This window comes from Haemorhous mexicanus, chromosome 6, assembly GCF_027477595.1.
Source record: "Haemorhous mexicanus isolate bHaeMex1 chromosome 6, bHaeMex1.pri, whole genome shotgun sequence".
In the NCBI taxonomy this organism is placed as follows: Eukaryota; Metazoa; Chordata; class Aves; order Passeriformes; family Fringillidae; genus Haemorhous; species Haemorhous mexicanus.
Window position 1 is genome coordinate 11,743,922 of NC_082346.1, and position 15,762 is coordinate 11,759,683.

Genomic DNA, 15,762 nt, shown 5'->3' on the forward strand with positions numbered 1-15,762 from the left:
CACAGCCCCGGAGGGCCGAGGAGCCGCGGGCTTTCGGGGAGAGGTACCTGCAAACAGACTTTGTGCCTCTTGCAGGGCGAGATGTCATCGAGGGAGCACACTCCGGAGCCCAGCACCTCCGCTGCCAGCACCAGCCAGGCCGCCGCGGCCGCCGGGCCGCAGGACAGCGGCCAGGCGGAGGCCGCGTGCCCGGAGTGCCGGCACATCAGCACCGCCTGCTCCAGCTCCTGCCGGCACTGCTTCTGCCAGCTGTGCCTGTGGGACTGGAGCCTGGGCGAGGCCACGTGCCCGCGGTGCCAGCGGCCCACGCGCCACCCCTACCCCCAGCACGTGGCCCTGTACCACGAGGTGCAGGACCGCGTGTACGACAGGAAGCGGAGACGGCGTGGCCAGTCCGCGCGGAGCTGCTCCGGGCACTTCGGGCCCTCCGAGAGGCGGCCCAGGAGATCCATGAGGTGGCCCCGTGACGGCCGCCGGCAGTCCCCGCACGGCCGAGGCAGCGACTCCCCGAGGAGGAGGTGGTGGCAGCAGCAGAGAAGGGCTTGGGAGGACACACCTGAAGAGGGACAAACTCCCAGGTTGGAATGGGCCATCCCGGTCTCCTCGCAGGGACGGCGATCCCGGCACGGGTCCCGCAGGTCATGGAGCCAGCAGGAACGGTCCTGGGGCCGCCGCAGGTGGAGCAGGGGCAGGGAGCGTTCCCGTGGCTGGGACAGGTCCTCCAGGAGGGAGCAGGACACCCAGACAGGCTCCCCCGAGCACTCCGCGAGGCAGAGGCGCTGGAGGAGCTGGGATGCTGATGACAGACACACTCCAGGGCCCCAGCACGATGTCCCCTCAGACAGGAGTGAGACACGCCAGTCGGAAGACTCAGATTCCTCCAGACAAGAGCACACGAGGAGGAGACAAAGCCGGGGCAGATCCCACAGGAGAGGCCAGAACTCCCAGGCAGGCTCCCAGAGAACGGTGCCCTACGAGCGCTCCAGAAACCAGAGGCGCTGGAAGAGCTGGGATGCTGATAGCAGCCACATTCCAAGGTCCCAAAATGACACCCCCTCCTTGAGGAGGAGTGACAGACACCAGTGGGAAGACTGGGTATCCGCCAGGCTACAGCGTGCAACAAGGAGCCGAAACCAGGGCAGATCCTACAGGAGAAGCCAGAACTCCCAGAGAGCCTCCCAGGGAACAGTGCCCCGCAACCACTCCACAGGTCAGAGGCAGTGGAGGAGCTGGAATGATGACCAGGGACAAGTTCCAAGGTCCCAGCTGGACAACTCAGACTCCTCAGGGACGAGCCGGCGCAGGAGCTGGAGCCGTGCCGGGCACAGGGACACATAGCCCACCCTCCCAAAATGGGAATTGCCACGCTCAGGCTCAGCCCAGGGTGTCCAGGCAGGCTTTGGTGTTCTCCCAGGATGGAGCCACCAGATCTCTCCTGGACATCCTGTCCCAGGGCTTGACTTGCTGCAAATAAACAAATGCCACTTGAGCCAGCACTCCCTTTCTTCTTTTTCTGTTTTTGCCACCTCAGATATATATCCACAGATATTTTGGAGCATCCCACACCCTTGGGTTGCCCTCATGAGTTTCATCCTTTCCCTCTGTGAGCTCTCCCAGCATCATTAAGTGCCTCTGTAGATCAAGGAAGGAGCTGAAGGGCTCTTCTCCTCTCCATGCCCTTACTGCTTTTCCATGGTTGAACCTGACTTGGCTTTTGCTTTCCCTTCAGTTTTATCCAGGGAAGCTTTGCTGGGAGAAGTTAGTACCCCTTAGCACTTTTTCAGCAGAGCCACAGCTTGGTACAGGAATATTTTCCCCAAAAACCCACGGTGTGGCTAATAAAAATCAGTGCTGGAGGTGCCCAAGCCCAGCTCCAGGGCCAAAACTTGCCCTAAACTTTCCTCCAAACTGTCATCCAGCCCCTGTCCCCAAATGCCAGCCTTTGGAAGCACCCCACTAACCTGCAGTGTCCCATTAAACTCCAGTTTGGGGTGTCACCATAGCTGATCACCCCCCTAGATGCATATTCAGCATGTGGGATGTGGATTTTGCCTATGGATACATTCTCTGCTGGATGGAAGGAGCCTGGTCACACTGGATCCCTCTTGCACTGCAAGAAATAATTGGAAAAAAGCCATAAAATTCAACCAATGGTGAAAAGCAAGAGCCTGGGCACACAGGAGGTGGGCAAGGATCCTCGATATCCACATCATGCTCTGGTAGAGCCACTCCTCTGCTTGATCCAATTTATTTTTCTTCCACAGAAACCTGCTTCAAATACACCTGGAATTCACTCATTTTCCCAAATATACTCAGAAGGTGAGCTCTTGCTACCTGAAAACCACACACAGCCTCAGGTGGGAGAAGCACTGCTCAGCACAGGAGGTGGCCACACACAGCACCAAAACCATCCGGGTAGTATTCCCCTAGATTTAATTTTTTCATTAAATACAAAACTTCTCCTCAGGTATGAGCTGATGTTTGTTTATCTCCTGGAAAATCCTCTCCCTGCCTCTCTGAGCATGGTGCCAGGGACCTGGAAATGCTGGATATGCCCACCTGAACACACACACACACACACACACACACACACACACACACACACACACACACAAATATTTCACCAGGAAAGCCTGGGGAAAATGCAGCATTCAGTGTGGATGGATGTTGGTGGCAGAGCCACTACTTTAGGGTAACAACAAATAAGAAAATTCAGACAATTTCTGCTGAAGTAAAAAACAAAACAAAACAAAACAAAAAAAAAAAATGATCTGGGAAAAGGGCAAAGAGGCTGGAGGTCTGAGGGGAGTGCTGCCCTCGGAAGTCTCTGTCCCAGAGCTGCCCAGCTGGATTCAGGAGGTCTTTACAAACACTGGCACCTCGGCCAGGCTGGCAGAGTAATTCCTGAGCGTGGTGCCACCATCAAACACTTGGGCAGTGTTGGTGTCCAGCCAGAGGTGCCCCTGTCCTGGCAGGTAGATATCCCTCCATGTTTGTCCCTTCTCTGTTATTGGAGCCACCAGGACCTGCAGGGAGAAGGAAAAGAAAGGAAAAAGAACTTCAGCAGAGGGAAGATTAGCCAGGATGTGCGTGTTGGGATGAGATGGTCATCAGGGAATCCTGGAATGGTTTGGGTGGGAAGAGACATTAAAAACCATCCAGTCCCACACCCTGCCATGGGCAGGGACACTTTCCACTGGCCCAGGTTGCTCCAAGCTCCATCCAGCCTGGCCTTGGAGACTTCCAGGGATGGGGCAGCCACAGCTGCTCTGGGCACCCTGTGCCAGGGCCTCAGCACCATCACTGGGAATTCCTTCCCAATCCCGTCTATCCCTGCCTTCTGTCAGTTTAGAAACATTAACGAAGCGCAGTGACATTCCTTTGACTGGGATTGGGATCATCCCTGCCTGCAGCTGCCCCAAGATTCCATCCAGTTTATATTTTCGAAAACCAGAACAAAAAACCCATCAGAAATGTGTGTTTCTTGCAAAACCTCCTTCTCAGTGATAGAACCAATGTAGTCCCACCTTCAGGGAGCATTTTTTCCTATTGTTTCATGGGAAAAGCAGTTCCCAACATTCTGAGACTCTTTATTCCTCCTAAATCCTTTCACTTCCAAAGCTGATAGAGGGTTTCAGAGCCCTAAGTAAGACTTTCATGAGGAAAACCAAGCTTTCCCAAAAAGCAAAACCCCCAAACCCACAAAGCTGTGTTGGCTTGGATTTAAATCTGCTCAAATCCAAGTCCTGGTTTGTACTTGGGCAGCGCTGGATTTACAGGAATAATGCAGAATTCCCACCTCATCTCCAATGAGGAACTCATCCTCTATGGTGAATGCAACGGGATCCGTGGGGCTGAGCCACCAGGCAGGACGGAAGATGGGGTATCCCAAACTCTGCCACTCCTCACTGTATTTTAGGAGCAGTGGCACAACAAAGTCCCGGTGCCTCTGGATGCACTGGCGGGTCAGATTCAGGACCTGCAGGTGGGAGACAAATCCGTGAGGAGCCCAATGTCCCGGAAACAGAAAAGCAGGGAAGGAAAAAAATCCCAAAAATAAATAATTAAAAATTTAAAAGTAAAACATGTTCCCTTGGGAAGAGAAATTTCTGAACTGGAATGTCCTGATCAAGTTATGGTAAAAATTGAGTTGATATTGGATATTAATTGATTTGGATATAAATGTATATGGATATTAGTTGGATTAATTGGATGTATTGGATATATTTGGATATTAATTGATTTGGATATAAATCCATTGGTAATGCATTTAAATCCATTGATAATTGATTTAAATGGCTTTAAATCCATTGGTAATTGTTATAAATTGGCTGGATTTAAATCTATTGATAGCAGATATGAACACATTAGACTTGAAGAGATTTAAATCTGTTGTTAATGAATTTAAATACAAAATCCATTGGATTTAAATTTATTTAAATGCATTGAAAATAGTTGTGGATCCATTGGATTTAAATGGATTTAAATACATTGATAATATATATGAATCTATTAAATTTAAATGTATTTCAGTCCAGTTATATTGAACATGAATCCATTGGATATAAATGGATTTAAGTCTATTGATAATGAATATAAACCCATTGGATTCAAATAGATTGAAACCCATTGATAATGGATATTGATAAATCCATTGGATTTAAGTGAATTTAGATCCACTGACAATGCATAGAAACCCAAGGATTGAAATGCATGTACATCTATTGATAATGGATATTGATTAATTGTATTTAAATGGATTTACATCCATTAATAAAGGACCTTAATAAATTTGATTTGAATTCAACTGATAATGCATGTGAATCCACCAAATTGAAATATAATTCAGTCCATTGATAACGGACACAAATCCGTTGGATTTAAATCCATTGGTACTTGAATCTAAACCCACTGATAATGGATTTATTCCCACTTCAGTGGGAAGCTGAGGACAGCAGTTGGCAGGAGATCCCTGTCAGGCCTTCCATGGCTTTTGGGGGCATTGGCCATGTCAGAATCCCAGTGTGGGACACGTACCCAGGTGTCACAGCACAGCCAGGGCGGGGTCCCAAAGGCCATCACGGGCAGGAATGTCACAATCTGCAGCCACCTCACAAACAGCTCCGGGTCCCCCGGGGTGGCTCCAGCCTCGCTCCCTCCTGTGGGAACATGGAGCTGGAGTGAGGGCCTCCCATGGCATGGAAAGGTTCTGGGAAAGCCTCAGAGCTCCTTCCAGTGCCTACAGCATCACCATTGCTCTGAAACCTGGCTGAGCTTCCCTGGAAATGGCACAAACCCCCCCCAGCCCCCAGGGCTCACCCAGCCATCCAAAAATTCTTGTTTCCTCCAGAGGCTTTTCCCAGCTCTTGCAGCTCCCAGGCTGTTGGGACACAACCTCCTGCCCAGCTCTGTCTGTGCAGGAGGATCTGCACTCCCATCCACATAAGCCAAGGGCTCCAGCAGCTCTTTGGGAAGCAAACTCCCATGCTGGGATTGCTTGAACCTCATTTTCTAAGGAAAACAAGCTAAAAATAGAGGGCAAATTGAAATATTGCTCTCAGCCCCTGTTTCAGGGCTGTTGTTTAGCTCAGCTCTCCATGGTTGACACTTCTGCACAGCCCCTGCACACTTGGGCATGTTTTAACCACCACTAGCTCCATCAGCTCCAAGAAAAAGGGAAAGGGATCCACTTGGCCCTAATTAAAGGTTATTTCTTGCCTTTTAGAATGCTTTTATTTCGGGATTTCTGCAGCCATTTTGCTTTGGAGCAGAAATGCAGACTTGGAGCAGAGCTGCTGGGGTTTTAGGAACATCCATTCCCCAGCCAGGAGCCTGGGGATGCAGATCCTGCCTGTGCCAGGTGGGATTTAGCCCAAGCCAAGCCCCGCAGGGGTGGGCTGTGGTGGAACTCTGGGAAGGGCATCCCCAGAGACCCGGCTGCTGCTGGAGCTGCCTGGCAATATTTACAACATATTCTTTTGGTTTTAACTCCTCAGTTTTTCCCCTGGTAACATTCATGCCAATCAAGCCAGCACAACAGAAAATTGGGAAGTAAAACGCTCCAAGCTTTCCCATAGCACACCTAAGATGCAAATGTGCCTGGGAAAAGGCTGCAAAATTCATTGCAGAGAAGCCAGAAATAGGGGAAAAATGGAAACCCAATCCTTACCTACTGCATCAGGGATGAAGAAGTTGTAGCCCAGGAGGCTGTAGTGCAGCACAGAGGGGATGAGGCCCTTCACCCCGGCGTGGCTCCAGTCAGAGCGCAGGGGGCTCATCTGGACAAACAGTGGGAGATGGCTGGATCTGGAGAAACAGTACAAACACTTCAAGGTGAAATTCCATGATGCCCAGTTGGCTTTGGAGTCACTGGGGCCAGATTATAGTCCCAGAATGGTTTGGGTGGGTAGAGACATTAAAGCCCATCCAGTCCCACCCCCTGCCATGCACAGGGACACCTTCCACTCTCCCAGGTTGCTCCAAGCCCCATCCAACCTGGCCTTGGACACTTCCAGGGATGGAACAGCCACAGCTTCCCTGGGCACCCTGTGCCAGGGCCATGCCATCCTCACATCCCACAAGGATCATTGACTCCAACACGCTGCCCTAGCCTACATCCTCACCACTTCATTTCCCTGGGTGCCAAGAAACATCTGGGAATACCAAGAATGAATTCCAAGCACCAGTTCCACCATCCCCCAGCAAGCTCTTGTGCCCATCAGCTCCAGCAAGGCCTCTCCCTGGTGCCCACCTGCTCCCGGCGCTGATGATGGTGCCGTTGCCCAGCGTCGCCAGCGCCGCTGCCAGTGCCTCAGTGTATCCATCACCCTCCAGCTCGGCAGGAGCAGGGACATCCTGCTCCAGGAAGGAATTGCCCTCCACTCCCTCGAAGGCCACATAGGTGGCCCCCAGTGCCTGCCGCAGGTGCCGGGCACGATCCAGGTACCAGCCCAGCGCTGCCTCACTGGTGACATTCAGGCGGGCGCAGAGCTGCCCCTTCCAGGTGGTCAGCAGCGGGATCTGCGGAGGAGGAGGATGGAAATCCCTGTCAGATCCATAGAATGTCCTGCTGATTCCAGGGTGCGAGGCTGGGGGATGCCCATGCTGCCCCCATCCCACGCTGCACTGTCATGGTGTAGTGCATCAAAGTGTAAACTCTCCCTCAACCCCCCAAAAATCCCTGAGCTGGTGGCAAAGGGATCAATAAAATGACCACACAAAGTGGAGCTGGGGAATCTTCTCAACACTGGAAATGGAAATTTTAAAGTTGCTTCTTTAGGAAAGAGGAGGGACGCTGCTTCCTCCAGCACTGCTGTGTCCCAGCACAGTGGGATTGGGCTGTGTCCCTTGATAAAATAATAAACCTGAGGGGGTTTATTCAGCTTTAATTTTGGTTTGGGGGCTGAGGGGGTCCCGTACCGAGCTGGCCCCGGGTCGGGGCTGGCGGCTGAGCCAGTATCCTGCGGCCTCACCACCGCGCAGGGAGCGCAGGAAGAGCGGGGAGGTGACGCCGGCGTACGGGGACAGCGTGATGGAGAGCTCCAGAGGTTCCACCAGCGCCGGGGCCTGCCGCTTCCTGCGCCCCGAGGGCACCGGGTCCTGCGGGCAGGAAGGGCGGGAATAAGGGGATTGTGGGAGAGGAGCGGCACGATCCCCACATGCCCGGAGGGTGGCAGGGCGGCCGTACCGCGGCGGCAAGGACGGTGGTACCGCGCTCCCCCAGGGCCACGACGCCCTCCTGGAGGCGATGCCGCCTCAGCCTCCTCACCAGCGACCTCAGGCCTCGCTTGATTTTGGCGGCAGAACCCTCCGGGCCGTGGTAGCGCCAGATCGGAGACCTGCAGGGCGGGAAATCCCTCGTGAGGTGCTTGGGAGAGCGGGCAGGACGTTTGGAAGGGTTCCCACCGTGGGGGCAAGGAGCGCTCACCCCAGGAGCGCGGTGTCCGGCAGTGTCCGAGCCGCTCCCGCCGGAGCGCTGGCCGTGTGCCGGCGGGCGGCCGCCACATCGGCGCTGACACAGAGCTGGTACTGCAGGGGCTCCGCTCGCCCCGCCGGCGTCTCCAGGCAGAACTGCCGGTGGCTCTCCAGAGACAGGAGCAGGGACACGTCGGGAGCCACTGTCACCGTCACTCCTTCAGGGAAAAGTGGGGAAAACGGTGTCTCGGCAAGCACACGGCTGCTCCCGGTCCTGGGAGCCGCAGGGATGAGCAGAGCCTGACTGGTGCCAAGGTTGATCTGGGTTGATCCCACCACAGTTCCAGCTGTGCCAATCATCCCCACCCTGCTCCCGCTATTCCCCTGTAGAGTCCCAAAATGCCTTCAAAGAGCTGGATTTCTCCCTTTCCTGGCCTTTTTGCTCGGCCTTCAGCGGCCTCAGCAGTGCAGAGCTGGTGCAGGTCAATTGGATTAATTTGGGGTAATACCTGAAGTTTGGTGTGTTGCAGAATAATCCAAATATACCCCAAAAAATGACACCAGGAGCTGAACTCCTGCCTGAATCCAGCATCCCACAGCGACATCAGGGAGCCACAAAGCCGCTCAAGTGGAGCTGGGGATGCAGCAATGGGCACAGATCTGGACTTAAAAAGAAACCAGCCACACCAAGAGCACGGGATGTCCCTGGAGTGACTTGGGCCACCCCATCCTCAGGCACTCAGCTTCAGTATCAGCTTTCCCACAGGGATGAGGCAGTGTGGGATCCATCCCACGTGCCCTGTTGCTGCTACATCTGCAGGATGTTTTATTCCCGGAAACATCTATGCTGTCCTTAAACCAGCTGCTTTAGAGGAGAGGAGAGGGGCAGAGAAGCACAGGGATGGAAGCTGTCGGACTCTGGTCAGGGAAGGAGGTGGTTACCTGTGGATCCCAGGAAGTACCTCTCCAGGAGGGGCCCAAAGCCGTCGGGGTTGGCGCTGAGGTCGCCGCTGACCAAGGGCTGCGCGGGGCTCTCGGCGCCATTGAGGGGCCAGCGCTGGGCACGGATGCTCGGCCCTCCATACCAGGAGACGTTGGCCATGGAAAAACAATCCTGCAGCCAGGGAAGCATCATCAAAGAGCAAGGAATACTCAGGGGGAGCAGGAAAGCCAGACTGAGCAAACTGTGCTAGTGGCCGGTGTCCCTTTTACAGTGTAAAATTATGGTTTCATTTAAAAAACAAAGGAAAAGCACAAAAAGCTTCCCAAAGCCTGCCAGTTTTTGCTGGAGAAGGACAAATAAAACCAAACTGCCACAACAATCACTTCTGCACCCCATCACAGTTATCAGACACGTCTGAGTCGCAGGGGAAAAGATGCTGCAAAGGTGTGAGCGAAGAGACTCTGCAGGTGTGAGTGGGAGAGGACAATGGAGCAGGAAATTCAAGGAAACAGCTTTAAAATGCACTGAAGGCACTTTCAGAAACCCATTTGAAAAATCTATGTATTTTGGTTTGCTGGTTTGTTTGGAGTTTTTTTTGTTTGGTCAGGTTTTGTATTTGGTTGGTATTTTTTGTTCAGTGGTTTTTTCTCTTTTTTTCCTTCTGTTTTACTTAAAAAACACATTAAGGTCTCCAGCTGCCTTCCCTAGAATTTCCGGGGTGAATCTGCAAGTGCAGCTGTCCCCAGCTGAGCTCCCTCAGAGAGCTTTTGGCCCCATCTTGAGCCCTCACCCTGATGGCACCAGCATCCCAAGGGTGACACATCCTCCCTCCCAAGGCACAGCTTCCTTCTTTCCCAAGGGCTCATGACAAGAATTTCTCTCAAGAGACTCAGTTTGGAGATTGGGGCACTTCTCATAGGCCTGACAGGGCCCTGGCATGGGGAACATCCCCATCCTTGACCCGCCTCCTGCCAGCAATCATCAGTTTTCACTTCAAAGCTCCTCAAACTTTCCCCTTTCTGCCAAATCGAGGGATCAGCAGGACTTAGCGTCCTCGTGACTTCCCAGGCAGGATGGGCTTCCCCGAAAGCCCAGAGATCTGGGGCCATGAAGGGGGCCTGGGGTGGCAGAGGGGACCCAGAGACCCCCTCCCCCCCTCAACCTACCCCACATTTATTCCCAATCCCAAGGCTTCAGAGCCTCCTGGAGTCCTGAGCTCAGGGGCGCAGAGAGGTTAAGTCTCTCCAAGGGGTGGGGAGAGGAGATGTAAATTATTAAAGTGGAAACCCTGGAGGCTCAGAATAGCTGTACCAGGTGTCAGCTGAACTCATTACACCAGCTGGGAAAGAGGGAAAACAGTCTGTTCTGAACTCAGATTTCGCTGGATCATATTTTCCAATGGTTTGGGGTTTTTTTAACAAGTGGGGGAAAGCCTATTCTGTCTCACTCATCCTCTCCAATGCCTCACAGCAATGTCAGTGGAGGAGACCGAGGGTTTGTGCTCAGGCAACGCCTTCCACCCACCCAGAACGGTGCCAACAGGTGATTTACACCTAAAGGGCAACAATCCTCCATCCCAGAGAATCTCATCCCGCTTCCCTCCCTTTTTCTGAGGGCTCCCCACAACTGGACACCCTGCTCTGACAGCGTGTCTCCTTCCCCTCCTAAGGCTCCTTCCCAGAGTCTGCTTTTATTTAACTGAGGGAGAAAGCAGGGAATGGTACCAAAAATGTTTGGAGCAGCGGATACGGATTATTCCCATCCCGTGGGAGCTGCCCATTGTGTCTGTGTTGGAAGAGACCTTCCCGAGGCTCTCGCCAGCATTGTCATCTCCAGTGGGTATTTACTCTGTCTCCATATAAACACAGCTCTCCCACCCGGGGTCACCAGCGTGGCACCGCCACAGGATTTTGGGGCTCAGCTTCGGAGCACGATGCTTCCAAAAGGTTTTCCCCACCCGGCGCCTTCTGGATATGGAAGGCAGGGAGCCACGGCCACAGTGCTACCCCATAACTGAGCTGGGGGATGATGGTCAGGCCAGAGCCGCCCTTGTCGGAGCCCAAAGGGTTCGGAGCCGGACGGAGGGGTCCCCGTTACCTTCAGGGTCACGTCGGGGCGCAGCGGGGTCCAGCGCACGCCGTAGCACTCGGTTCCGGGGGCTGCCGGCGGCTCCAGGGAGAGCCGGAGCTCGGCGTCCTCCTCCCAGGAGTAGCAGAACTGGCCGCCGTCGTGCCAGCAGCGGTCCCGGGGCGGCGGGGGCTCGGTGGCCGGCACGCTGCCCACGGCGATGGCCAGCACGGGCCGGCCGGCCGGCAGCGCCCGCAGCAGCAGCGCCCCGCGGCCGCGCTCCCACAGCATCCCCGCGTCCCGGCCCCGCAGCACCCACTCCTCCGGGGACTGCTCCACCGCCTGCCACGAGATGATGCCGATGGTCATGGCAAAGAAGACGGCCACGCCGAGGCAGCCCACGGCGCCTTTCCAGGGCTCCGTCATCTCCCTGAAGCCCAGGGTCCAGGTGGACTCCGGGATTTGGCCGGTGTGGCGGGAGAGGGGCATGGTGCGATCTCAGGGATGCGGCGGCTGCGCTGCTCTCCCCTCCTGCAGCGGCACAGGAAAGAAAACCCTCTGGGATAGGTCCAAAAGATCGTCTGGGATAGCTCCAAAAGATCCTCTGGGATAGCTCCAAAAGCATGCACAAAAAACTAATGAATATAATGTATATATAATGAAAATTTTAAAATAGTTTAAAAGAGGGAAAGCTGCCACTCTGTTCTCTCTGCACTGATCCCGAGGTAAGGGGAGTCCCTTCCTCAGCCTCCTCCACAGCAAATCCCACTGCTGGGCTCGGGTGACGGTGGCTCAGCCCCCAAAGCCAGGGGCTCAGCCCCTTGGCACAGCCAGCAGCACCCAGTGACACCGAGGAGGAGGAGGATGAGGAGGAGGTGTCAACGTGGCCTGGAGCCCGGGAGGAGATGGGGCCACGGACAATGGGAATCAGGACCGCGCTCCTGCCTCCGCTGCTCCGTGGGGTGTGGCATCGGTTCCCTGCTCGGATTGGAAGCAGCAGCAAATAGCCAGGGGTGCAGGAAAACACCCCTGGGTGGGTCGAGAAAGGAGGGGATGCAACATCCTCCTTCCATCTCCTCTCTCTCTTCCCTGGAAAAGCGTTTGGATGATGCACAGAGCAAAACCGCCCGTGGGCAGGCTGTGGGCGCTGGCTGAGCCCAAGGGAACGGGCCCTGCTGTTCCTCCAGGTGAGGGGTCACTGTGGGGACAGCTTCATGGCGTGGCACTGGCTTGTCCCTGTATCCCAGGCCCCATCCCACTGCCCGATGGCAGGCTGGGAATGGTGCCACCACCCCTGGCACAGCACAGCCACCCCTACACCCCCTGTCACCCCCTTACCTAAAGACAGGTTCAGAGATGCTGTCACAGCCTCCGAAGTGTCCTCAATGTTTTTCCCAGCGGTTTTCCCACCACAAGCAGGTTTTCCTCCTCTTTCCTGGCCGCGTCTGAGACCCGTGGAGCCGAAGGAACTTGATCCAGACTAACCCAGGAGCGTTACTTAAGCCAAGCTCCCTCCTTCCCTCCCTCCCTCTGTCCCTGCAGCTCACACGTAGCCACAGGTGGCTGCATCCCCAGCAGGGGCAGGACATAAAAATATTCCCTTTTCAAGGCTTTTATCTATAGGGGAATAATATTAAAGGTGGGTTTTTTTTGCCAGCTTGCTAAGGTGGCGCTGGTTGAGTCTTTACTACACACCTGTGAATCCACACATGAGGCCCTGGAAGAGCTGAGCCTCCTTGTTCTCCTGCTTTGGCTTTTGTTGCTGTTATTATCCAGTTTTGGGGGATTTCATCCCTGTTCCTACTTCACATGAGCCACTGGACCCTCCCTTGGATTAATTCCAGGGCTGCAGCTGGGGTGCTGCCTGCACCCAAAACCACAGGGAAGCCACTTCCCAGGACACTTGAAATCCCCACCTGTACAAAAACTCTGGAAATCTGAGATTTCCACTGACTTTTCCATGCTCCAGTCCCCATTCACAGTCATCTCACCATATCTATGGGTGACCATGGAATACCTGGATTTTCCAAGTGGTATTACAACCTGTTGGCTGCCAAGATATAAAAAACTTGGGATTTTAAAGTGTTTCCCCATCCTGCATCCAGACAAAACCCCAGCAATCCCAAGGCCAAAGCCCTGCTCACCCCAGACTTCAGGAGAATCTCAGGACAGCCAAATCCACCAGGAAAATTCTCATTTGTGGCCCAAGTAAGCCCCTGGATGGGGCCTTTCCTCTCCAGGATTAATTTTTCACTGCAGGTGGGGCAATATCCAGTGTTGGATGGAGGGAAAAATGGTGGATTGCATCAGGACAAGAAGGGACTCAAGAGCAGTGAGAAGGTGGATCCAGGATAAGGAGAAAGGATGAAAAAAGCTCAAATATGAGCCAGAAGACCATGATGTTCATCTCAAACGGGCTGAGGAGCCCCTGGGAATGGAATCAGGAGAGGTTATAGCAAAGCTGTAGGTGATGGACTCATGGGACCCCAAATCTACGTAAAATACAGGGGAAAATTAAAAAAAAAAAAAAATAGGAATGAGGAATGTTCCTTCCGCCAGGGGTGTTAGAGGCACTTGAGGGGCCCAACACTCCCGATGACCTGGAAAAGGGGAACAAGGAGAAGGGAATAAACCCTGTGGTAACTCAGAGCTGCTCACCCACAGCATCACTGGAGCCAATGGAATTCCTTGTGAGGCTTTACAGATCCATCCATGTGCCTCAGGGAGAGCTCAGTTTGGCTGCAAAACCTGCAGAAGGAGGGCAGAGGAGGGAAAAAAGGGATCTTTGGGATGGTCTGGGATCCTGGTACACCGGGAATCTTCAATGCTCTGTCCAAGGGAGAGAAAGGGACGTGGCAGCAGCACCCAAAAGCTGCCCAAGGATTGGCAATTCCCTGTTTCCCACCACAAAATGGGCTGGGAGGGGGGCAGCTGATGAGGTTGTTTGGCTGCAGCAGCTGAAGGCAAAGCTCTGTCACATGGCACAAGATTAAATCACACCCATGGAATGGCAGAGGGGCCCCCAAGGTGGGATTAGGGAAACCCTGTGGCGTGGATGCAGTGGGATAAGCAGGGGCAGGGGGCTGTGCCTAAGAGGGTTAGCAGGAAATGGGGTGGTTTGAAAAACCTTTTCTTAAAAAGCAGCTCAAATCCCAGGGAAAAATCCTGCTGGAGCTTTTAACAACTCAATATTTGGCCAAGCTTGAGCCCCCCCAACTCTGCACATGGCCTGGGGGTTTGGGCTGAGCCCGCTCCCACCCTCCCAGAACTCCTGGGTTTTGGGAGGAGGAATGGATCTGTGAGTTTTCCTGCCCATCACAAATCTCAGCATGAACTGGCTCCCATGAGCAGAGTGAAACCTCCCTTCATCTTCCTCCCACTGCCAACAAAAACCACTTAGCCTTCGCTGGCCACGGGGAAAAAAAATATTTCGGGGTGGCTCCCTGGATTCCACAAGGGTGTCCTGCCCCTCTGCTTCCAGAGGGGTTTTTAAAACATTTTAAAATCTCCTCCTATGCAGAATGGAGCATCTTTTCCCTCTTCATGACTTTTCAGGGCTGAAAAGACCTTGAGGTCACTTTTTTATATCCAGTGGGGCTTTCCAGGCTCCAGGGTTGCTGAGGGACCTTGATTTGGTGACAGGTGTCCCTGCCCATGGCAGGGAGTTGGAACTGGATGGGCTTTAAGGCCCTTCCAACCCAAACCATTCCAGGATTGAGGCATTTGCCAAGGCTCCAGGTTTGCAGGGCTGTGTGGCATGTGGGAAATGGGTGGACAATGCCCAGGGAAGGGAGGGAGTGGGAGGCTGGGAACACATTTAACTCCCCAGCACCCATAACCAGAGTTTGAGAACCTGAGCTCTTTGGTGAGGCACCCAGAAAACAGGGACTAAGGGTTCTTCCCAGTGGGATTTAGGATCACTGTCCCCTAAGAGAGGCTTCCATCACTGCCTGCCCTGTGGATCACACTCCTTTCCAGTGTTCTGTCATCACCTTTTGGGCTGGCTGGAAAAGGGGAGAGCACAGAGAGCCACAGGGATTTTCCACTTTTGTGGGATTGCACTTGGGAAGGCACAGCCCTCTCCATCAATATTTTCTTACAGCCTTTAAACCCCAGCAACTACAGCCACGGCTTCCCAGCCAGACCCTCCTGAGGTTTCTGGTTTGGGATTTCTTAAATATTATTATTTAAAAAAAAAAGAAGGGAAAGCTGTGTGGGTTGGCCAAGAGCAAATGAAAACTGGTGGGAGCAGCAAAGTGTCTCCAGGACTTGGCATTTCTCCTCCATTTTTCCCAGTGGGGAGCAGCCTCACCCCAAAACTCTCCATGTGGGGATGAATCCCACAGTCCCACAAAAGCCAACACCAAACTCTCAGTTTTATCAATTTATCCATGATATCTCTAAGCTGGGGGACACAGTGATGAGCCAGAATGGATTCCCTGAAGCTGGCAGCATGGATGGACATGAATATCCCACTTTCCTGCCCTCCCAGAGTTTATCCAAAGGGAAAAGATATCTTCAGAATCCATCCTGAGAATAAACCAGCCAATGTGCCATGGTGAGTGTTCTCCTTGGGTTTTCCCTCCCCTTGCAGTTCCCAGCCTTGCCTTTCAGGGCCAGCAAAAGCCTTTGGCTGTGCTGAAATTCTCTGTGCCTCAGAGAGCTTTGGGCTCCTTATTGGAGCTAAGCTCAGTTTAGAAAGACAAAAAAAAAAAAAAAAAAAAAAAAAAAAAAAAAAAAAAAAAAAAGAGCAGAGTGATTAGGTTCCTAAATTCCCAAATCTCAGCCCAGATTTCCTCCTGGAAAGCAATCCCAGATTTCCATGAATTCCACAGCTA

At 53.4% G+C, this 15,762-nt stretch overlaps 1 protein-coding gene across 1 annotated transcript; it reads right to left on the reverse strand.

The window, feature by feature from the left end:
* Window positions 1-2,232: 2,232 nt before the first annotated feature.
* LOC132328329 (SITS-binding protein-like) lies at window positions 2,233-11,689 on the reverse strand. Its single transcript, XM_059848167.1, has 10 exons — window positions 10,955-11,689; window positions 8,857-9,028; window positions 7,928-8,132; window positions 7,688-7,838; window positions 7,420-7,599; window positions 6,752-7,020; window positions 6,170-6,306; window positions 5,038-5,159; window positions 3,800-3,979; window positions 2,233-3,026 (listed from the first exon to the last, which is right to left on the reverse strand). Exons 1-10 carry the CDS (start codon window positions 11,411-11,413, stop codon window positions 2,853-2,855), a joined length of 2,049 nt encoding a protein of 682 aa, XP_059704150.1. The 5' UTR covers window positions 11,414-11,689; the 3' UTR covers window positions 2,233-2,852.
* Window positions 11,690-15,762: the final 4,073 nt, after the last annotated feature.